Here is a 24,085-nt window from a genome sequence, read left to right on the forward strand (position 1 = left end):
TGAACCTTGTGCTTGCATGGGTTTCCTCCTACAGTCCAAAGATGTGCAGGTTAGGTTGGATTGGCCATGCTAAATTGCCCATAGTGTCCAGGGATGTGTAGGTTATGGTTGATTTAGCCATGGGAAATTCAGGGTTACAGGGATGGCGTAGAGGGAGGGAAGCTCTTCAAAGGGTCAGTATGGACTCAATGGGCCGAATGGGCTGCTTCCACCCTGTAGGCATTTTGTGAAATCTGTGACACCGTATGCTCATTGAACGTATGAGCCGTCTCCAAATCCATTGATCCCAAGGAACTACCTAAGAAGAGGATAGTTTATGAAATTTCAGGTGGAATTGGAACAAATGTTTGGAATGAAAAACTATTGCAAGTTAATGAGGAATGAGCAATGGAGTGGTACTCTTGCCGAGAGCCAGCATGGGCATGATTGGTGAAATGGCCTTCTATGCCGTGAGATTCAATTAATATTGGCACAGAGCCACCCAGATACCTAGATGGTAAATTGCAGCATGATGCATTGACAGGGATTTAACAAACTCTAGATGTATACCTAGGTAATCACAATGGCAAGGTAGTAGTGTGGGAACCGACAAGACAACTGATGAACATTTGCAAGAGATTCTGAATCCATGGTTGTTATCGAAGCTGTCCTGTATTATTTTTGCTGAAGTTAGTTTAATTCATTTTGTTTCAGCTGGAAGGCTGCAGAGAAGTATTTTCTGGATGCATTAGATAAAGTGAGAGCAATCGGAAATGAGGTAATGTATTTATTTCATATTTCCAGATAAAAACTTCCTTAATCTGGATTGCAGCAAGTCTTACCAAGTAGCTGAATGTAATATATTGTAATATGATAAAACAAAGATAAAACAAATTTACTGTACGTAGCTGAGGCCAGGCGCCAACTCTCTGACACCGCCTCCTAACGCTCCCTCGATCATGACCTCACCCTGACCACCAAAACACAAAAAATTACATATCACCCCACTAACCTCCATATCCAACGTATCATTCTCCGCCACCTACATTCCGACCCCACAACCAAAGATATATTTCTCTCCCCACCCCTATCTGCCTTTCGTAGGGACCACTCTCTCCGCGACTCCCTCATCCGCTCCACACTCCTCTCTAGCCCCACCACCCCTGGCACCTTACCCTGCAACCGCAGGAAGTGCTACATCTGCCCCTACACCTCCCTCCTCACATCCATCCAAGGCACCAAACAAACCTTTCACATCATTCAGAGGTTCACTTGCACGTCCGTCAATGTGGTCTATCGCATCCGCTGCTCCCGATGTGGCCTCCTCTACATCAGTGAGACCACGTGAAGGCTCGGAGACCGTTTTGTAGAGCACCTATGCTCTGTTCACGACAAATGACAACACCTTCCAGTAACAGACCATTTCAACTCTCTCTCCCACTCCTTGGGTGATATGTCCATCCTGGGCCTCCTCCAGTGTCACAATGATGCCACCCAGAAACTGGAGGAGCAGCAGCTCATGTTCCACCTTGGGACCCTACAATCCAATGACGTAAATGTGGACTTTACCAGTTTCAAAATCTTCCCCAGCCCAGCCTCATCCTATGTCCAACCTTTCATCTCATCCCCGCCTCCTTGACCTGACACAACCTGTCCATCTTCTTTCCCACCTATCTGCCCCTCCCACCTCACTGACTACCTGCACCCACCTACCACCATCCCACCTAGCTTCCCAGCCTCATCCCTCTTCTCTCTATTTATTTCTGAGCTCCCTTTCCCCTCCCCCATTTCTGAAGAAGGGTCCCAAACCGAAACATCAACTTTACTACTTCTCTGATGCTGCCTGGCCTGCTGTGTTCCTCCAGCTCCACACTCTGTTATCCCTGACTCCAGCATTGGCGGTTCTTACTGTCTCTACTGTGCAATGTTTGTTGTTTTATTTCTCTTTGATTTGAGAAGAATTTATTTTGAAGTGATAGAAGTGTATGAGTTTAGAACAGCAGCGTCCCCTTCAAGTTATAAGTAGGATATTTGCATCAACTTTGTATTATTTGCGTTTGGGCAGCACTGTGACTCAGTGGTTAGTACCGCTGCCTCACAGTACCAGGGACCTGGGTTTGATTCCATCCTCGGGCAACTGTCTATGTAGGTTTCCTCTGGGTGCTCCGGTTTCCTCCCACAAACCAAAGATGAGCAAAGTTAGTTGGATTAGCCATGGGAAATTGCCCATGATTGCCCATGGTGTCCAGTGATGTGCAGGCTTAGTGGATTAACCATGGGAAATGCAAGGTTACGGGGCTAAGGTAGGAGGTGGGCTGGGTTGGTGTAGACTCAATGGGCTGAATAGCCTGCTTCCACAGGGATTCTGTGGTTCAAGCTGACTGTTTAAACCACAATACTTCAGGAAGAGATTGAATATTTGTTCAGCTACAGGACAGTAATTCCGTTTGAAATACAATTTATTGCATGTGTTACTTTGAGTTTAACTCCATAGTGGATATGAACCTATGTTGCCAAAGAATTAGCCTTGGCTCTGGATAACCTGTCCTGTGATATTACCACTGTGTGCCATCACCTTCCCCCTGTTCTCCCCCCACCCCACCCTGCAGTTGTTGCCATTTTTGTCTCCTGCTTTGGTTTATTCCATTTTCCCACTGACTTTTCATATGAATGAAATAAACTTCTTCACTTACCATGATAAAGGGAAACCCAAAGACTTCTCATATGTCACATCAGCAAAAAGGTTTTGAAGCATATGACTGAAAAGTTGTATATTTAAATTAGCTGCTCCAAATATATTGAAATTTTTATTTCTCCACACCCCCTACCCACCAAACTCTGACTAAAATCTATTCTTTCTTTTTTCAAAGTTATTTCATCCAGATAGGTTTTTAATTTGAGATTGTGGAGCAATGCTTTCACTGTTTTATTAAGATTGCTTAATTTAAATAATTAGCAGTTTGTATGGTTGTTACAGGTACATGATTTAGTAATTAAAGCTTATTAAATTATTTGGGTGTATTCACTGACATCTCTGACATAGTAATCTTTGATTCTGCGGAGGAAGTATTGTCTGTATGCTGTGGGGATCTCCCGAGAATGGTTATGATAACTATATTGTTTGTGTTTAGCAGCTGGCACGGGTTGACATTAGATAATTTCTTGAGGCAACAGTAGAGAGGAAACAGACATCCAAGTCCTTGCTGGAGGGCTATAAGATGCAGCTGAAAGATCACTTGCAGTATTCTAAGAACATAGGAATCGGAAGAGAACATTAAGTTCCTCAAACTTGTTACACCATTCAGTTATGTCATGATTTGATCTTATCTTAAACTTCATTTACTTGCCTGGGTTCCTTTTAATGCTTAATTCCCAATAAAACTCTTACCAAAGTCGGTTTTCAAATTTTAATTGAGTGTCCTGCCTCCTCCTCCTCCCAATGACCCCCAAGCTTCAACCTGATCCTGTACAGTTAACGTAGACCATCGAATAAAGCCCAAGTGTCCTGACCAGTTTTTGGCTGAATCAACCTGTCCCTGCCTTGAGCATGTCTCAAATTTTCATTTTATGCTTTGTGAAAGCTGATAGCTCTCATATTAACTTTAATATACAAATAGGAGATCCTAGAGTTTTTCCATCGTTCACTTAAATCATGGCTGATGTCTCATACCTGTGAATCTCGTAATACCCTTGTGCAACACAAATCTATCAATCTCAGTTCTGAAATTTTCAAATGACTCCCACTCTGAATACCTATTTAGGAATGAATGAGACGTTTGGGCTAGTGGCGGGAGTTCCAGAATTTCTATTTCTCTTTGTGTGGAAAAGTACTTCCTGATATTACCCCGAATGACCTGACGTTTAATTTAGAGTTCTTCCCCTTCACCCTCAAAAAGAATGACAATTTATACCACACAGGAGAAAACCATTGGGTACAACAGTTTTCCAGTGCATTCTCCATGACATTGGTTGACAAGTCAAGGCAATCAGCAATCTCCTGTATTCATCACAGCAGGAAAGATTGTAATGGCTACATCACAGACGTTGTTTAGTGAAATAAAGAAATTCCCTTATTACAAAACTAAAGCATATTTTCCTCTTTCTTGTGTTGCTCCATGCGAATTTATTACTGGAATCAATGCAGACAAATGACCAATCAAATATGCAGTGTTTTCCCCCAGGTAACTAAATTACCACACCCATTTATTTTCAGGTTGCAATTCTGCAAGTCCTTTCTGCTTCACCGTCTCTGAATCAGATTAACACATTCCTATCATGCAGGATATTAGCAACTGTTCGCATTTGTTTTTGACAATGAAGTTGCAGAAAAATTTTCCAGCACTATCCTAATGTATACATGCATGAAATACTGTCACTCCTACCAGTAAGTCCCGAAACTGCTGGAAATAATCAGCAGGTCAGGCAGCATCAGCAGGAAGAGAATAACATTTCAGGTTGATGATGACCTTTCAGAGGACCTGTTGAGTATTTACAGCATTTTCTGTTTTTCTTTCTCTTACCCTATCTAACGGCCATGTTTCCTTGCCTTTTGCACCTTTTGTATTTGTGAGATCTACCGCATCATGGAATGTGCACGTTAGAGGAAACTGTCAAAATCCTAGGGTCACTGAAGTGATTTCTGCAGTTCCTAAAACTCTGAAACTCAAAGCTTGAGATCTAGTAACTGGTGACACTTGCTGCGGACATGATTATCCAGAAAATGTGAACTGAGATCACACGTAAAACCATTTGGTCTAGCAGTCAGAAAGCACTGACCTTTAAATTGCTAAAAGACTTAACACTGTGCTCAAAAGCTTAAAGGAACCTATGTTTGAATTATTAATCTGTAAAAATCTTAAACTGACTGCTGACAGACTAGAATGCTAAAATAGCAAAGTTCTGTCTGTCAATGTGAAGCACAATGAAAAATGAGTAGTTTATGAAAACAAACTAACATTGGCCTATTAACAACAATCCACTCACTTTGTGGCAATTCCATCACTTTTGAATTTCTTTCCATGTTCACTTGTGCTCTTTAAACGATCTCGTGAACCCTCTGCTCCCTGTCTTTCCATTTTTGTTTATTGTCCTGTCTCACTGCTTCGTCTCACTGCTTCATCTCACTGCCTACTCACTCTGCTCTCTCGATCAGACTTTTATAGGATTCAAATATTTCTCAAAGGCTGTGAACAAAATAGGATGAAAATTCAAAGGCCCAGGTTCAAGACTGAAGCACTGTTTCAATGGTCCTCTGATGAATCTGTTCTCTTTGTCATTATGTGAAGATAAATATCAATTGTTGCTTCATAGCTATTTTTATAGAAATGTTTTATATCAGTAAACACTTAGTGCAGTATTGTCAATACCCTCCTGTTACCTCTGTGTTTCACAATATTAATATCTCCTGATGTCTCATGCCATTATTATGAAAGCATGTTGTTCATGTTATTGGAATAATAATTTGGAGGCCTTGATATGAGTTGAAAACTCACCTCTGCTCCTTAGAAATTGAAGTTAATTATAAATCTGCAACAAAAGCTACTATCACTCATAGTGACCATGAGACTACTAAGTTTATATAAAAACTCTTCTGGTTCCTTCCTTTTAGGGAAGGAAATCCGATGTTCTTTGTTAGTCTTGTCTACATGTAAGTCCAAATCTACAGAATTGTGATTGATTCTTAAACTGTCTTCAGAAATATCCTAGCAAGACACTCATTTGTATTCAAGAAGGTGGCTCGCTGCTATATGTGATACTAACCTTGGAGATGTTGCTGACAATGAAGGTGCTACCATTTGATTGCAATAGGACATTGATAGGCTAGCAGAGCAGGCATAAAAATGGCAGGCAGAATTTCATGCAGAAAAGTGTGAGGTCTTGCATTTTGGCAGCGGAGATAGAGCCTGGCAACATAGATGTAATGACACACTTCTAAAAAGTGTGCAGGGACAGAGGGACCTGGAGATTCACATGCATAAATCTTTCCAAATGATGGGGCATAATGAGAGGTGGTTAGACCTTGGCTTAATAATTAGAGGTGTTGAGTACAAAAGCAGGGAAGTTTTGCTGAACATTTATAAAGGCCTGGATAGGCCATAGCTAGTGTATTGGAACCAAGTCAGGTCATTACTCTTTCAAAAAGATGCAAGGATCATTGAGAAGCTGCAGAGGAAACTTACTAGAATGATTCAGGGATGGGAGACTTTAATAATAAGATTAGCTTGAAAAAGCTGGGTTCTTCTCATTGGAACAAAGGAGATGGAGGGAAGATTTGTTAGCAGTATGCAACATTATGACAGGATACAGTAGAGGAAAGTCTGTTCTCATTCGCTGATTTAACAAATACAGTGGGCAATGGATTTAAGTTTCTGGGCAAGGCATGCACGTGGGATTGGGGGAAGAACTTCTTTATGCAATGAGTGGCAATGGCCTGGAACTTAATGCCATGAATGGGTGATTGTGGAGATGATCAATGATTTCAAAAAGGAATGGAATGGCCTCTTACCGGAAGTAATTAAAATTTCAAGGCTAGGGGAAAGGAATGGGATGGTGGGACTGATTAGGTCACTGTACAGAGAACATAGACTTAATGGGACAAATGGCCACCTCCTGTGTCTTATTGATTCTGAGCACATTTTCATAAATTAAATCTGACTTTTCATGTCTTGAGAACAAATCAAAAGAAAAACTGCCACACGCTCAATACTGCAAACCTTTAACTTCCTTAATCATCACCAATTCTTTCTGTGTTTATCTGCAAAATGACAGTGACTGCACTGAAAAGGTAGTTGATTGCATGTGCAGTGCTTTGGGAGGTGCTTACCATGTGCTGAAGCACAATGACTTGTCTCAATGGCAGAACTCAGATACCTGCGTTAGAGCGTGGCAATTTGTCTACGTTCCAGTATGACTCTGAGCAAGTGACAGATCCACTGAGGTTTCATGCTTTTCCATTAATCTAAATGATCCCTCTGTGGTACTTGAAGATGGCTGAGAATTAGGAAACGGAGATTAACGGTTAATTCTTTTCCAGGCAGGAAGAAGTTTTGCAGTGGAAATCTTATGTATATAACACACACACGCATATATTAAAAAAAATTCTATTTATTTATACAAATCATTACATCTTGGTATGTAAGGGACGCTTTCAATATTTGTGGATGACACAAAACTTGGAAGAATTTTAAACTGTCAGGAGGACCGTGTAGAACTTCAAAGGGCATTGGCACATTGGTGAAGTAAGAAAATAGGTGGCAGATGAAGTTCAATGGGGAGGTTACATTCTTTGGCACAAAGAATGTGGAGAGGCAGCATGAAATAAAGGATATCATTGCCATTCTAAAGAGTGTGCAGGACTAAAGAGACCTGGGTGTATATGTCCATAAGTCATTAAAAGTGGCAGGTTAGGCAGAGAGAGCTGTCAATAAAGCAGACAATTCTTTAGCTTTTATAAATACTGCATAGATTACCAGAGCGGGGAGGTTATGGTAAACATCTATAAGACACTGGGTCGATCTCAGCTGGAGTACCGTGTACGGTTCTGGGTGACACATTATGTAAATGTATTAGAGAAAATGCAAAAATGATTTATGAAAATGCTTCCACGTTTCAGTGATGAAAAAAGATAGAGACAATGGGACTTTCTCAACTTTCTGTGAGGAAAACAGCCCAGCTTCTCCACTAAAAGCAAAGTACTGCAGATGCTGGAGATCTGAAATAAAGAAAGTGTTGCAGAAACTCAGCAGATCTGGCAGCACCTGTGGAGAGAGAAACAGTCAAATTTTCAATAAGATTTCTTTCGTCTATAACTGAACTCACTCATTACTGGAACATGGATCTTTTCTGCAATTTCTCCACATCCTTATTGGGGTTCATTGCTTAGAAATGGACAAGGAACTCCTGTTAAGAGCAACCCAATGTTTTATCAAGGTTCTCCACAGCTTCCTTGCTTTTGTACTCTGTCTGCATTAAGAAAATCCAGGATCTTGAGTGCCTTTTTAACCATTTACAACCTGCAGAAAATGCTGGGGAAACTCAGCAGGTCTAGCATCATATGTGGAGCAAGAAACAGAGTTACTCTGTTGAGTCCAATATGACTCTTACTCAGAATTATCAAACTCGATACAATAACTCTGTTTCTATGCACAGATGCTGCCAGGTCTGCTGAGTTTGTCTTGCGTTTTTTTTTAATTTTTATTTCAGAGTTTTACCATCCATGGTATTTGGCTTTTATTTGCCACCTTCAATAATCTATCCTTAGGTCTGTCTGCTGCTGCTGCTAACCTTTTAGAATTGTGCTCTTTACATTGACTTGCCGTGTTCTTCTCCACAGTGGATATCCCTTCACGTCTCCCTACGTTAATTATTTTTTCAGTTAATTGTCCACCCATTTCTCCAACCTGTTTATGTCCTTTTTGTGTCTATCCTAAACTTAATATTTTCAAATTTAGTCTCATCTGCAAATTTTGCAAGTGTGCCCTGTGCACCAAGCCTAGGATTTTCACACACACCAAGAGAAGAAGTGGTCCTAGTACCGACTGCTGGGTAATACCACTGTATACCTTCCTCCAGGCTGAGAAGCAACCATTCACCACCACTCTCTCATTTAAGAACAAGCTTAATAACAACGAAGTGTACAGGATAGAAGGATATACCGAAAGGCTCAGTGGCACAAGCTCGTGTGGTGCACTGACACCAGCATGGACAAAGTGGGCCAAATGGCCTGTTTTTATGCTGTACATTCTGTGTAAACAGGCTGATGTGCTGAGAATGATAAAAGCCTGTGTGCTCAAAGAACTCCTCAAAGGTATACTTAAAGGTCAGGTACATCATTTGATGTTGTGTTCATATCTGCTAATGATTGAAGTCTTGAATTAGCTAAGTCTCTCTTGAATGGTGAAGTCTGTATTTCTTAAAATGTTGACCCCTCAGCATCAGCTGGCATTTACAATTTGTGTTTGCAATGGCTCCTGTCATTATTGTATGCTCGAAATTGATGAACAATTGAGAGATCATAACCTTTGGCACAATGTTGAAGATACAATGACGATTAACCAAGTGGCTCAGAAAGGGAGAATATTTCATTTTCATATTAAGTCCAATAAAAGGCCTGGCAGGAAGTCTAGATAATGAGGACATTTGCATTAATTCTTTTATAGGATGTGATTGTCACTCGCTAGGTTAGTATTTGTTAATCATCTCTAATTGCCCTTGAGAAGGTAGCAGTGAGTTGCCTTCTTGCATAGCTGCAGTCCCTGCAACACCCAGTGTGTTACTAGGAAGGGATTCCAGACTTTTAACCTAATGACAGATTGACCCAGATGATTTGCTAACAGTTGGATCATCATTGCAATACCTACAGCTATTATGGAGCAAAGATGCAGCCAGTGATGGTATGAGTCAGTGTTGTCACCTTTGCAAATGCTGTCATGTGCTGTGAATGGCGCTCAAAATACAAAACCACTTAGTCTTAGAATTGTACAGCATGGAAACACACCCTTTCGCCCAACTAGTCCACGCCAACCAGATATCCTAAATTAATATAGTCTCATTTGCCAGCATTTGGGCCATATCCCTCTAAATCCTTCCTATTCATATACCCATCCAGATGCCTTTTAAATGAAGTAATTGTACCAGTCTCCACCACTTCCTCTGGCACCACCCTCTGTATGAAAAAGGTTGTCCCTCATCTCCCTTTTAAATCTTTCCCCTCTCACCTTAAACCTATGTGCTCTAGTTTTGGACACCCCCACCCTGGGAGAAGACCTTGGCTGCTCAGCCTATAATCTTCTATAAGGTCTCCCCTCAGCCTTTGACACTCCAGGGAAAATAGCCCCAGCCTATTCAGCCTCTCCTTCTAATTAAAACCCTCCAACCCTGGCAATGTCCTTGTAAATCTTTTCTGAAGCCTTTCGTTTCACAACATCTTTCCCATAACAGGGAGACCAGAACTGAATGCATTCCAAAAGCAGCCTCACCAATGTCTTGTACAGCCTCACACAACAAGACCTCTATTTCAACAGCAATTGCTTGCTGGGTATCACTCTTACACCTGTTCTTTTGAATTCTTTTAATCTTCCATTTCTTCTTGTCTTTTAGTCCTCAAGGCTAACCTTCCTATCTGATTCTTGTAGACTTTTTTTTGTTAGCTGTCCTACTACTTCCTTCTAAAAATCCTTGTGCCAGATTTTGGATCTGCACCAGATATTCTTTCCTATTCCTGACACCGGGCCACTCAATAAGTGGATCCCATTCCCTTTATGCTCGATGTTTATGTTTACTGTCCAATATGTAGAAATGCAATAATGTGAAAACTTCTATATCATTACATGCACACCTCCAATATTCCCAGAAGTAGACTAATTCATCCTTCAATGATATGAGGCAAGGTAGTTTATTTTACAAATCTTCAAGATCACAATGCTCCTCCATTCTCTGTTTTAAATCGTTCCACTGCTGACAACTATCCTTTCATCTGCCTGGGTCCTAAGCTCTGGAATTCTCACTCTAAGCATCTTATTAGGTTAAAGGTACTGTAGCATCTTTCACAACTTTAGGATGCCCTAAAGTATTTTAATTTTAAATACATTTAAATACTTTTGAAGTGTACTCCCTGTTGTAGGAGATTGTGGCAGTCAATTTACGCACAGCAAACACCCAAAAACAACAATATGATAACAAAATAATCTGTTTTAGTGATGTTGATTGAGGGGTAAGTATTGTCCAGGAGACAACAGTGAGCTCCCCTACCCTCCTTCAGGATAGAACTTTGTGTTCACCTGAAAGGGCAGATGGTGCCTCAGTTTGATGTGTGTTTCATAGTCAACAACTCTTTTGATACATTCCTGTCTTAAATTGGGAATCAAGAGTCCTGATTCTGAATAGATGCTTTCCATGACCCCCAGCACTTGTATTCTAAACAGTTTAACCTGAGAACAAACAATAACTATAAAGTGACATTTTAGAATAAGTTATGCCATGGCAAAACATTAGAAATTCTGGAAACTTTACATTCCCATCCCTTTTGATGTGACTAAGAAATTGTATTCTGCTGCCAACACCGATGTGCTTCTTCATGCATTTAGGTCTGCACTGAAGCTGACCATAGAAAATTGGGAAGTATATCTCTCCCCCTCCCGAGTCTGTTCATTTTGAGCTGCATTCATATTGAAAAATTGTGTGTGTGCGCGCACGCACGGACACGTCTTGATGTTGTAGAATTTCTGATTTCTTTCTAATATCTAAGGATTGGTCTGTTTTTGTTTTCATAGGTGACTGTTGATAAATGGGAACCATTAATGAATAATCTGGGACATGTATGTAGAAAACTCAAGTGAGTATTTCCCTTACAAAAATAATGTGTTCACGAGACTCAGTTCTCACAATTAAATGTCCATTTGTTTCATTGGCTCTGATGCTGTGTTGTGTGCATGTGTGATTCACAATAGAGAACCTGTAAACAGAGAATATGAAAGCGTTTCTTTGCTTTATTATAATGCAGAATAATGAATGAGGGGTACAAGAAAGAAGAGTGTGGTACTTACGTTAGTGGACTGGAGAAGGCCGTTGACTTTCTTCCAGCACTGTTGGTTGTTACTCCATATGGTGACCTGGGTGGCACCTCAGGAATTGGGTGGTGACCTCTGACCAGGATCTGCTGACGTGGCCTTCTCTGCCGTTCCTCAGAGAAAGGGATGACCCTCCTCTGCGCCATCCCAGCTGCCATGACCTTCAGGTCCCTGTCGGGGAATTGCGGTGCCATTTCTTACCTTCTCGGACATCTCTGGAATGACTGTCCTTCCAGCAGGGCAGCTGTGGATTGCCAACACTTGACTACACAGTGACCTTTTAACGATGGTGTGGGTGCATACCCAATGAGTGGCACATTGTTCCAGGAATGACACGTGGTAAAACGGGTCTAGAATCCAGCAAAGGGGGCACCACGGGCAGGCTAGGTAGATAATGAGACAGGTTTAGCAAGCTATGGCGAGAGACTTTGCTGGGTCTTGTGGAGACAAACCCTTTTAGAAACTTGATGAGACTGACACTTAAGCTAAAATAAAATGTAACATTCAGCCCTTTCAAGGTTTAGAAAATCACTGCTGCAGGTTCATCAGTACCCTGTACACCACCTTTCAGAACTCCTCATTCTCCTCATCAGTGTAGAGATGTTTGTGATGTTGTTTAAAGTAAACGTGTGACACTAATTAGCATTTTCTCTAATTGCAAGAGGCTGTCCATCAGATGATTAGTCATTAGCTGGTCTTTCAAGTGTTTCATTTCTCAGAAGCCTTTTGTGCATTTGGGTCATTGACATTTCCAATAAAATCTCATCTAACTATCTCTAGAAACAGTATCCCTTTTCACAGGGTGAATCCACCCATTAAGAAAAGTAGGTAAATTTTGTTTGAAATGACAGTATTTTTGTTGTCATGACTGAATTAAACTATGAAGGCATAGCTTGAGTCACTTCTTTAATGTTTGGCTGACACAATTAGCTATTTAGGATTAGCTACTAATTAGCTATTTGGGGCATTAGAACAGTCCAGACTTTCCTTGTGCAGCATTGTGTCCAATTTTGGACTGTGCACATTGAGAATGATGCCAGTGTTTGGAGATGATTGGTTGGAATTGTATCGGGATGAGCAGCTTCAGTCATGTAAAGAAACATAAGCTGATGATGTTCTCCTTCATGAAGAGAATTTGAAAAAGTAGTGTTTCCACTGGTGGGAGGGTCAATAATTGGGGAGACAGATTTTAGACAATTGGCAAAAGAACCAGAGGCAAGCTGAGAATTTTTTTGTTTCAGACCATTGACTTGTTGAGGTCAGGAATGCACTGCCTGAAAAGGTGGTGGAAACACATTGGACTTTCAAAGGGTAATTGGGTATAAAATTGGAAACGAAACACTTCCAAGGTTCTGGGGAAAAGAATGCATGTGCATCTAATTGGGTAGCTCTTTCAACGAGCTGGCGCAGGCACGATGGGCTGACTGGACCCCTGTTTTGTAAGATTTTGTGATACATTTTCTCTTTAGTTTTTGCTTCATATTAAGCATGCCTGTGCAAATAGGATCATTCATAATTCTGAAACGTTACTTTAAATCCTTTGTTTCCTTTTAGGAAATATGATGAAGCATTAGACTATCACCACCAGGCTCTTGTCCTCATTCCTCAGAATGCATGCACCTATTCCGCTATCGGTTATGTGCTGAGTCTCATGGGAAATTTTGAGAGTGCCATCAACTATTTTCATACGGTATGACTTTTCTTTGCTTGAATAACCTTAAGATATAAAACACAACCTTGAATTGATCTAGTAGCTGCCAAACTACTTAACCCCTTTCACTGATAGATGTGATTTTTTTTTTTCCCCTACTATTTCACCTGAAGTTATTGGAAGAGGAAGTGACTGGAGCTCTGTGTTTGAGTGTTATCCTTGTCTGATGTTAGTAAAGGGATCTTGCTGTGTAATTATTGGGGATGTTGGGTGAGGGATGGTATGTGGAAAGTGCACTGGGAGAATCTTCGATTTTGGATGTTGACAGACCTTGATTCTGCCTCATCATTGCTGTCTGAACAGATTGAAACTGGGAAGGAAATGGTGGTTAATTTGTCTACATAGACTAAGTGAATCGTACCTCTTTGCAAAACTGCTCTCTTTACAATCGGTCTATTGAGAACATTAGGAAGTACAGGATCCCAAAGACACTACATCTCCCACAGTCTGCTCCCTTCCAAGCCATGCACAATCCTGATTTGAAATTATATCATCGTCCCTTCACTGTCATTGAATCAAAATCTTGAAACTCCCTTCCCAACAGCCCTGTGGACGCGCTTACAGCAGATGGATTGCAGCCATTCAAAAATGTAGTTCACCAGAACTTTCTCAAAGGTAATTAAGGTTGAGCAAAAAGTGCTAGAAGCAGTGTAAACATTGTGAGACAAGAAAATTATAAACCGTTTAATTACTTGTATGTGTAACTATTGCTGCAGCTCTCCCATCGACATTTCCCTACAGTCAGCTAGTCAGGTTAAATCTTTCCATCTCTGCAAGATAACAGTTTATATTGTCTGTGACTTCTCTCTCAAACATATACCTGTATTGATAATTAACACTTCAAACCAGTTAATGACTGGAACTAACCTTTTTTTAAAAGAAAGATAAATGTTTTTTCATTTCCAATGGAGGAACCAGTTTGCATTTGATATTTCTTTTTGTTTTCCAGGCTTTGGGTCTTCGTAGAGATGATACTTTTTCAGTTACAATGCTTGGTCATTGCATAGAGATGTACATTGGGAATGCAGATGCCTATATTGGTAAGCAACTATCCTAAAGCTTTCTGCAGAGTTTTTAAACAATTATTGATGTCTGTTTCATTGTTGATATGGAAGTGCCGGTGTTGGACTGGGGTGGAAGTCACATGACACCAGGTTATAGTCCAACAGGTTTATTTGAAATCACAGGCTTTCAGAGCACAGCTCCTTCATCAGGTGAAGTCCACTTATAATTTCAAATAAACCTTGTTGGATTATAACCTGGTGTCCTGTGACTTCTGACCATGTTTCGTCCTTGGTCTAGATTTGTGTTAGCTTCCAGTCTTTGGTCTCTTGAGCAACAGGGCCTGTTTACATAGTATGAAAATGTTCATCCCTAACAGACCTAGAAAATGTGGTGCAAATTTATAAACTGCATTTTCAACAAGACGGAGAAAATAAGCCACGTTTTCTGTTCTTGGTTAATGGAAGCAGTATTTTCTCTTGGGAGTTCAATGTCCTAAATGATGTCAAGTTCAGAAACAGAGACTTGCATTTAAATGGAGCCTTTCCCAATCCCAGCACTTTCAAAAATGCTTTTGACTTACACATTTTAGAAGTATAGTTGTCATTGTGATGCAGAAAACTCTGCAGGCAGTTTGTGTACAGATTTCACCAGTACCAACATGTTAAGTGACAAGATAGTCTGTTTCAGATGGTGGTTATGGGACAGTAGGGAGAACAGCCCTGGTGCATCTTGAATACTGCCACCTTTGTAAGTAGGTGGAACCTCTAGTTAATGTTGAGTCCAAATTACATTACCACTGACTGCAGCATTCCTTCGATATTGCATTCAGGGTGTGTCAGCCTGGATTACAGGTTCACATCTCTGGATGGGGGTTGAATCTGCACCTCTCTCACTCGCAACACTGGAGCCGCCCCAAGGATGCATCCTCAGCCCCCTACTCTACTCACTGTACACGTACAACTGTGTTACCAAATTCCAAATGAACGCTGTCGACACCACCGTAGCAGGTGTCTAACAACGACAAGTCAAAATACAGAAGGGAGATAGAGGGTTTGGTGACGTGGTGCATTGAGAACAACCCCTCTGCAATCTGATGTGCACAAATGAGACCTGGTAATAATATTTCTATAGAGTCATGGAGTTGTGCAGCATGGAAATAGACCCTTCGGTCCAACTTGTCCGTGCCCACCAGATGTCCTAAATTAATCCAGTCCCATTTGCCAGCATTTGACCCATATCCCTCTGAACCCTTCCTATTCATTTACTCATCCCGATGCCTTTTAAATGTTGTAATCGTATCAGCTTCCACCACTTCCTCTGGCAGCTTATTCCATACATGCACCACCTTCAGTGTGGAAAATATTGCCCTTTAGGTCCCTTTTAAATTTTTCCCCTTTCACCTTAAACCTATGCCCTCTAGTTTTGGACTCCCCCACTCCAGGGAAAAGACCTCAACTATTCACCCTGTCCATGCCCCTCATGATTGAATACACCTCTATAAAAGTCACCCCTCAGCCTCTGACGCTCCAGGGAAAATAACCCCAGTCTATTCAGCCTCTCGCTATAGCTCAAACTCTCCCACCCTGGCCACATCCTTGTAAATGTTTTCTCAAGCCTATCAAATTTCACAACATCCTTCCTATAGCAGGGTGACCGGAATTGCACACAGTATTCCAAAAGAAGCCTAACCAATGTCATGTAAAGCCGCAATGTGTCCTCCCAACTCCCGTACTCAATGCACTGACCAATAAAGGCAAGCGTACCAATTGCCTCCTTCACTATCCTATCTATCTGTGTATCCCCTTTCAATGAACTATGAACCTGCCCTCCAAAAGTGTCTTTGTTCAGCAACCTAAACAAGAGTTGTAGTAGAGGGCTAGAAAATGCAAATGTACAAGGTAAGCGAAAGAGATTTGTAAAGACATCACAGACAACTTTCACTTTGGTTGTGAGTGCTCAATTTGCAATTGGGAAAGTATGAATTAAAAAGGATGACCTACGTGGAACTCTACAGGGTAAATCAAAAAATGCCACAGAGGTCTGTGATACTATAACAAAGAGCCTCTTCAAATTTGTTGAAGAATTAATGCTGGCCAATTTGAATAATGTAGTAGGATCATTCATTTTACAACCATTCTGGCATGTTGGCATCACTGACATTGTCCATCCCCAGTTATCCCAAGAAAACGCTGTGGTGTCTGATACAACAACCAAGTTATTGTTGATCCCTTTGGTGTTGTAGTTGTTTAATATTCAAATTAAGTTTGGTAAAATGATTGAAAGTTAGTTTGATTCCATGCTTTCAAATGGCAGAAGACAGGAATACACAAAACAAACAGGAAAAGACCATTCGGTCCATAGTGCTTATACTGGCTCTTTTAAAGAGCCACTCAAACTGCATGTGTTTTTATTGACATGCCTCCAAAGGAAAATGTTCTGTTCATTGCAGGGACTGAGTTAAAGGAGAAATTGGGTTGCTACGAGCTTGACATGTCTACAATGAAGGCACCAGTGATCAAGAAAATGATTTGCCCCTCTTGGGAGGAGAGGGATTGTGATACTGAGTTGGAACAGCAGCCCCTCGAGGAGAGTGGCATCATGGCCTTGGATGCATCACCCCAGCAGAGCAAGTTAACAAATACCGAGGCTCATCATGAAGATACCCCACTTTTCACAGAAATGGAAATGAATGAAAGTGACATGATATTAGAGGCATCCTTGTCTGACCACAGCACTTGAGTGCCTTCTGACGGCAAATTTGGGAACCTTCCTCATCTCCTTGGCAAGTTTATTAATCTGAGTGGTGCGAATGTTCTGTGATGTCTGCGGCTGATTTAGAACTAACAGCAACGCTGGTGGAACTGGGCCCATTCAGCAGACAGTGAGCTACCCCTTTCACAACAATATTTCCACAGCAATAAGCGAATGAATGGGGTGGCTATTTAACGATGTAATGTTCTCATGGTGACCTGCAGAGTAAAAGGTGATCATGATATTTTGAAATATTGCCACCTGTCATTTCATTGTATTAAAATCTCTAAACTTGGTCTTTATGTTGTTCCATCTTTGTGCTGTTTATTATTGTAGTGAGAGCCAAATTCCGATTGTTAATATTTCTGTAGTCAAGATATTCGGCATGCATTTATGATTCAGACCATCATCTCTGACCTCTGCCACACTGTATCACCAGTGTTTTCCAGACTTCACTGCAGCTTCTTAAAATATCAATAGGTTTAAACAGCTGCTTGCCAGTATTTCTCAATATGTCTAGGGTCAGTTAGCTCAGTTGGCTGGACAGCTGTTTTGTGATGCCTGGGTTCAAATCCCACACCAGCTGAGGTTACCATGGAGTACTCCCCACCTCCTCCATGCCTGAGGCATGATGACTCTCAGGTTAAACCAACACCAGTTGTGTCTCTCTAATGAGAGAGCAGCCCGATTGTCTGGTAACAGTATGGCAACTTTACCTTTTATTAGTTGAAGTGATAATTAAATATATCTCAAGCCTGCTGCATTTTCATATGCCAGTATTTCTAAGACTTACACACAAAAGGACAGTTATCAACCACTTGTCCTCCAACATCCATGTCCCTGTACACCCCAAAGAAACTCAAAGAAATTACATTACAATATTTGGCACATAGAGGTTTTGTTACAGGCTCTGTTCCCCTTTCCTAGTCTTTTCTTCTTATCTTTATATATTTAATGTGCATTCCAGTCTTTTGCAGAACCTTATTTCAGTAACCAGATGGCTTTCATTAAGTTCATCTGTTTTTGAAAATGTTCACTAAATGGCGGAGTAACAGTAGTGCATGTGTGATCAACAACATATCTCTGGGTTTAATTCAAACACATGATGACTTATCCAGCATCCAAACATTGAAAGTCAAGCCATTGACACAGTACTCCAGGAATACACATTACACTTTGAGGTAATGATCTTGCTTCAGTTGAAGAGGAGACATGACTCACTTTCCTGGTTTGTCATTTCTGAGGTCAGCCTGATTGTGTTTTTGATTCAAAAGCCTGGAACTCTCTCCATAACATCACTGTGGATGGGGCATACATGTCAGCTTAATCAGCAACATGCACATCCCACAAACAAAACAGAAACTGGGAGGGGATGGTTGCCTGCTGGTGTAAAGAATTGGCTCTCTGTCTCAGGCAAATAGCCAGCCTAGGACACTGTTCCTACTCCTTGATACAAGCAGACATGCCCCACATCACTTAATGTATACTAAACCGTAGTTAAACTTCCCTTACAGCAACTGGAATTTATGTAAACAACTCTAACAAGGTGCTTCTCTGGGATGGAGTCAGATCCAATTTGTTACTGAGTAGCGTGAAGAAATACTAGAATACTACAACCTAAAGCTACGCCAAAAAGGTAGTTTTCAAGGCGAATCATAGGAACAGGAGTAACCCATTCAGCCCCTCGAGCTGGTCTGCCACTCATTATGATCATGACTGATCTGTGGCATAACTCTATATACCAACCTTGGGCCCATATCTCTTGATACCCTTGCTAAGTAAAAATTTATCTATCTCAGATTTAAATTTAACAATTGAATAGGCATCGGCCATCATTTGAGGAAGAGAGTTACAAACTTGCACTGCTCTTTCTACATGTAGAAGTGCTTTCTAACATCTTTTTGAATGGCCTGGCTCTAATTCTTACACTCTGCCCCCAGTTCTAAAGGAGAAAGTGATTGGCATAGAGGTTTAGGAAAGATATTCCAAAATTTAGGACCCAGGCAGCAGAAGGTACAGACACCGATGACAGTCCAAAAAAAGAAGGGGATTCCTTTTGGACATTTCAGCCTGTGACAAGTGGAGAAAATATTAGCCAATTTGCCCATCTTATCCTATCCTTCCCAATGGCACAGCTAAGCTGCAAGAAGTGGTGTGTTCAGTTGTAAAGGAGGTGTAACATTGCTTTTAAAAAAAAAGTGTGGGTGTCACTGGCATTTCTTTGCCAGCCCCATTGCTGTTGAGAAAGTGGTGGTCAGCTGCTTCCTTGAACCAGCGCAGTCTATGCAGGGAAGGTATTCTGTCAGTAACAGTGGAGGAGTAAGACATTTTCAAATCAGTTTAGTGTGTGACTTGGAGGGGAATTTGCAGTTGGTGGTGTTCCCTTGCATCTGCTGTCCTTGTCTTCCTGGATGGTGGAAATCACTGCTTTGGAGATGCTGTTGGAAAATCTAGCCTTCTTCCACAGGGTCTGAGAGGAGAAAGTATTCATTCCCCCATTAATTTTCTAAAATCTCAAAATGACCCTATGAGCTGTAGCTGTGGTGGGATTATAGGCCCTAAGGAAGACCCAGATAAATGAGAGAATGGAGGTCTTAATGTGTGAACATTAAACCTGCCACCAATAATACCGCAAAAAGTTTGTGTTCCACTTGAACCACATATGGTTCAGTGTAAACAATAAATTATTTATGTGAGCATCAAGCAGAAATATGTTTAAAAAGTTTAATGTGGCAAGACTTTACTATTTTATCAAAGTTTAAATCTCTAAACCATGAATGCATTACACTCACAAACAAAAACAGAAATTACTGGATAAAGTCAGCAGATCTGACAGCATCTGTGGAGAGAAAGCAGAATTAATGTTTCAGGTCTTCTTCAGAACTTATTTTAAGTAGGAAAAGGTTAATGAAGAAAGATTAGAACAGAAATCCTGTCCGAGAGAGGAGCAGAACTTCTTCAAAAGCAATTTCTGTTCAGGTTCTGATTTCCAGCATCTGCAGTTCTAAATTTTTTTAAAATGAGATTGACATTGTCTAACATTTCCTGTTATCGTTTAACTGGAACTTTTTGACTCAGCAATTTTTAACAAGCTTGGAATTGGTAAACGTTTGTTTACTGTTTGAAGACAGGAGGAGGAAACAGCTCGAAATAAATGCTAGTGGAGAAATAGTATGCTCGTAATGACCACAGTTGTCAAGTGAACAAAGAAGCCTGGAGGATATGCTGTGTTTCTATCGACGTGTAATATTTTTGTTCATTTTCTTTCCAACCCATCTCACCCTCTACCTCCTCTGGATTCAGGGGAAAATTCTGCTGTAGATGCAGATGAGCTCCAACAGTAACAAAAAAAAAATAGCTGGAGAAACTCAGCAGATCTGTCAGCATCCGTAGAGCAACAACAGAGTCAACACTTCAGGTCCAATGACCTTTCTTCATAACATGACAGTGTTTAATATCATTCATCTTTACACAAAGCATGTGCTATAGGATTTAATTTCCAATTTTTTTGTTGAATGTTAGAGCAGGAGCCATGTGACTAAAGTGCGGTATCACTGACCATTTGGTCCTTTAGTCCAGCTGATCTAAAACTAAATCCCTGACTACCTGTGAAACTTGAGATCTTGTGAGGACCTGTGGGTTTTATGTGGCTATCATGAATATTTGCAACTTGACATTTTCTCATTAGAGTAAATGTTAGCTCTTTTGTAGTCCAAGGTCAGCTTCAAAACAATAATTGCTACCTCTTCTTTACACCGATAAAACCTTTAGTCCTCTCAGGACCGTGACTTGAAAGGAATTTGGGGATTTACATACATGTATTAATCAATTAAAACCTTCTAACTGATTAAAGATTTAACAGCATCTTAGGTTTGTTTAGTACATCCTCATCAATGGTGTGAAGCTTTGATCTTTTACTTATAAATTCTGTGTCTGATACAACCTCTCTCACTAACACCTGAAGAAGGACTGAGGCTCTGAAAGCTTTTGTTTTCAAATAAACCTGTTGGACTATAACCTGGTGTCATGTGATTTCTGACCTTGTCCACCCCAGTCCAACACCAGCACCTCCAGATCAGAGGAGATGGTGGAAGCAGACACGAGCAGCATTCAAGAAACATCTTGATGAATACACGAATAGAAAGGGAATAGAGGGATACGGATCCTGTAAGTGAAGGCAGTTTTAGTATGGAAGGGCAAAATGAGTTAGCGTAGGCATGAAGGGCCGAAGGGCCTGTTCCCTTGATATTGTTATTTATTCTTTGTTCTTTGTTCTAATTTCTTCATTGGGTCGAACTGGTCCTCAGGATTTCCTGTTTTATTTGTGATCCTGGTTTCAGTTACATTTACAATGTAGGGGGTTGTATTTTCATAGAATCATTCAGAAGGATGCCAATTGACCGACCGACCGCCCTGCGCCACCTCTTTCAATGATCTATTCAATTAATCCGACTCCCTAATAAGCAAAATACTGCGGATGCTGGAAATCTGAAATAAATACAAAGTGCTGGAGAAGCTTAAAACTCAGCAGGTCTGGCAGGTGTGGAGAGAAACAGTTAGTGTATTGAGTACAATGACTTCTTAAGAAGGGTCATATCGGATTCAAAATGTGAACCCTGTCCTTCTCTCCAGAGATGCTGCCTGATCTGCTGAATGTTAAGCTTCTCCATCACTTTGTTTCTAATCCCCTCCCTAATGTTTTCCCCATAGCCACTGCATTTTATTCCCTCTGCAAATATTTATCCATTGTCTTTTTGAAACTTACTATTGAATCTGCTTTCACTACCTTTTCAGGCAGAGGGCTCCAGAACTTTGTGGGACAGTGGCTTAAGTAGCAATGTTTGAACTCATCATTATTTGAAGGTATGATTTGGTCAAACTCATCCTGGTCTTAAGATAGTCTTAAGACCACAATTAAACTTCCCTCCTTTGCATTAATATATCCCTAGAAAACTGTAAATGCTCAAAGTTCTCAATTAAAGATGCCTAATACCCTGTCCTAACTTCACATGATTTTATAGAGTTGTACAGCACAGAAATAGAGCCTTTGGTCCAACTTGCCCATGACAACCAGATAGCCTAAATTAATCAAGTCCCATTTGCCAGCATTTGACCCATATCCCTGTAAACTCTTCCTATTCATATACCCATCAAAATGCCTTTTAAATGTTGTAATTGTACCTGCCTCCACCACTTCCTCTGGCAGCTCATTCCATATACGCACCACTGTCAGCGTGAAAAAGTTTCCCCTTAGGTCTTTTTAAAATCTTTCCCTTCTCACCTTAAACCTATGCCATCTGGTTTTGGACTCCCCTACGCTGGGGAAAAGGCCTTGGCTATTTACCCTATCCGTGCCTCTCATGATTTTATAAACCTCTATAAGGTCACCCCTCAGCCTCCAACGTTCCAGGGAAAATAACCCCAGTTTATTCAGCATCCCCCTATAGCTCAAGCTCTCCAACCCTGGCACCATCCTTGTAAATATTTTCAGCACTCTTTCAAGTTTAACAACATCTTTCCAATAGCAGGGAAACCAGAACTGGATGCAGTATTCCAAAAGGAAATAGCATGAATGGGTTATTGACCTCACTTCTTGGAGTTCCACAAATCACCCACAGATAGTATGGTGGAAGCTCTAAAAATATTTGGCTGTTTGACTTTTGTAATTTTTTTCATAAGCGTGGTTTCTGATGAAGTTGCGGTGCAGAGAATAAATTCTGTGTTTGATACTACCTGTCTCGCTAACACCTGAAGAAGGATTGAGCCTCTGAAAGCTTGTGTTTTCCCAGCTGTGAATTAGACTCCATATGGTTTCCTAGATAATAAGTGTGAACCTTAAACTACCTGCTTCAGCAAAGTGCTCAGATTACATCTTTTCTGTACCAACATCAGTTGTTGGCATACTGAGTATAGAAGTTTCAGAGGGAAAGTGAAACAGCAAATAAGCAAAGCAAGGAGAATGGTAAGAGATTGACAGCTAATATTGAATGATAAGGGAGGAATGGAGTCAACTGGGGACACCAAAGGTGATTTGTGCAAGAACAGGAGATACTAATAAGTAAATAGTGAAGTGCAAAATGAGTATTTTGCATCTTTGTTTACCAAAGAAGAAGATGCTATCTACATCACAGTGAAAGAAGAGGTAGTTAAGATTGAATGGGCTAAAATTTGATATGTAGTGTATATTAAATAGGCTAACCGTACTTAAAGTTGGCAAGTCTCTAGAACTGAAAGAGATCCATCCAAAGATGCTGAAGGAAGAAAGCGACAAAATTAGGTGGGAAGGCAAGTGGTAAGGATAACTCAAAGAATCTGCAGAGGGGTATAGACAGGATAAAGCGAGTGGGTGAAGAAAACTAACTGGGGTTCAGAAGAATCAGAGGTGACCTTATTAAAACATACAAGACTCTTAGGAGACTTGATAGGGTAGATGTGAAAGGTTGTTTTCTCTTGTGGGATAGTCGGTAATAGGACCACAGGGCATAATCTCAGATTAAGGGCTCATCCACTTAGAACAGATAGACAGGAATTTCTTCTCTTAACGTTGTAAACCGGTGGAATTCTTTATGACAGAGGGATGTAGAATATGGGTCATTAAGTATATATAAAGGTTATGGGAAAAAGGCAGGAAAGTAGAGTTGAGGATTATCAGATCAGCCATGATTTCATTAAGCGGCAGAGCAAACTGCATGGACTGAATGGCCTACTTCTGTTCTTACATCTTATGCTCTTAAGGTGGAATTTGTGAAGGTACTGACCATTAAATTTCAAATTCTCCTTAGATAGAGGGCTAGTGTCGGAGAACTGAAGAACTGCAAAAGCTATGCCCTTGTTCAAAACGAAACAGTACAAAGATAAGCACAGTAACTGCTATCAATCATTTTAATCTTCGTGATGGAAAAGCTTTCAAAAATGATAATTAGGGACAAACTAATATTCTTTTGGACAAATATAGGTTTATTAGAGAAAGCCATCATGAATTTGTTAAGGACAAAATATGTTTAAGTTGTTTGAATTTTTTGACAATGTAACAGGTTTTATGATGGTGCATTAGTTGATGTGATATGCATGG

The 24,085-nt window shown here is 40.6% G+C and overlaps 1 protein-coding gene across 1 annotated transcript; it reads left to right on the forward strand.

Annotated features, from left to right (window-relative positions):
- Positions 1–562: 562 nt before the first annotated feature.
- On the forward strand, positions 563–17,309 carry LOC125483388 (cell division cycle protein 16 homolog). The gene is made up of 6 exons (XM_048598414.1): positions 563–570; positions 694–757; positions 11,250–11,311; positions 13,101–13,236; positions 14,207–14,297; positions 16,712–17,309. The coding sequence occupies exons 1-6, from the start codon at positions 563–565 to the stop codon at positions 16,999–17,001; spliced, it is 651 nt and encodes a 216-aa protein (XP_048454371.1). The 3' UTR covers positions 17,002–17,309.
- The last annotated feature ends 6,776 nt before the right edge of the window (positions 17,310–24,085 follow it).

The sequence above is a fragment of the Rhincodon typus genome, chromosome 6 (assembly GCF_021869965.1).
Source record: "Rhincodon typus isolate 14 chromosome 6, sRhiTyp1.1, whole genome shotgun sequence".
Taxonomy (NCBI): Eukaryota; Metazoa; Chordata; class Chondrichthyes; order Orectolobiformes; family Rhincodontidae; genus Rhincodon; species Rhincodon typus.

Excerpts from the sequence above, each read along its gene's own strand:
- LOC125483388 (XM_048598414.1), top strand. Across the intron at positions 13,237-14,206 it reads CCATCAACTATTTTCATACG|GCTTTGGGTCTTCGTAGAGA; the intron begins GTATGACTTTTC and ends TTTGTTTTCCAG. Across the intron at positions 14,298-16,711 it reads GAATGCAGATGCCTATATTG|GGACTGAGTTAAAGGAGAAA; the intron begins GTAAGCAACTAT and ends TGTTCATTGCAG.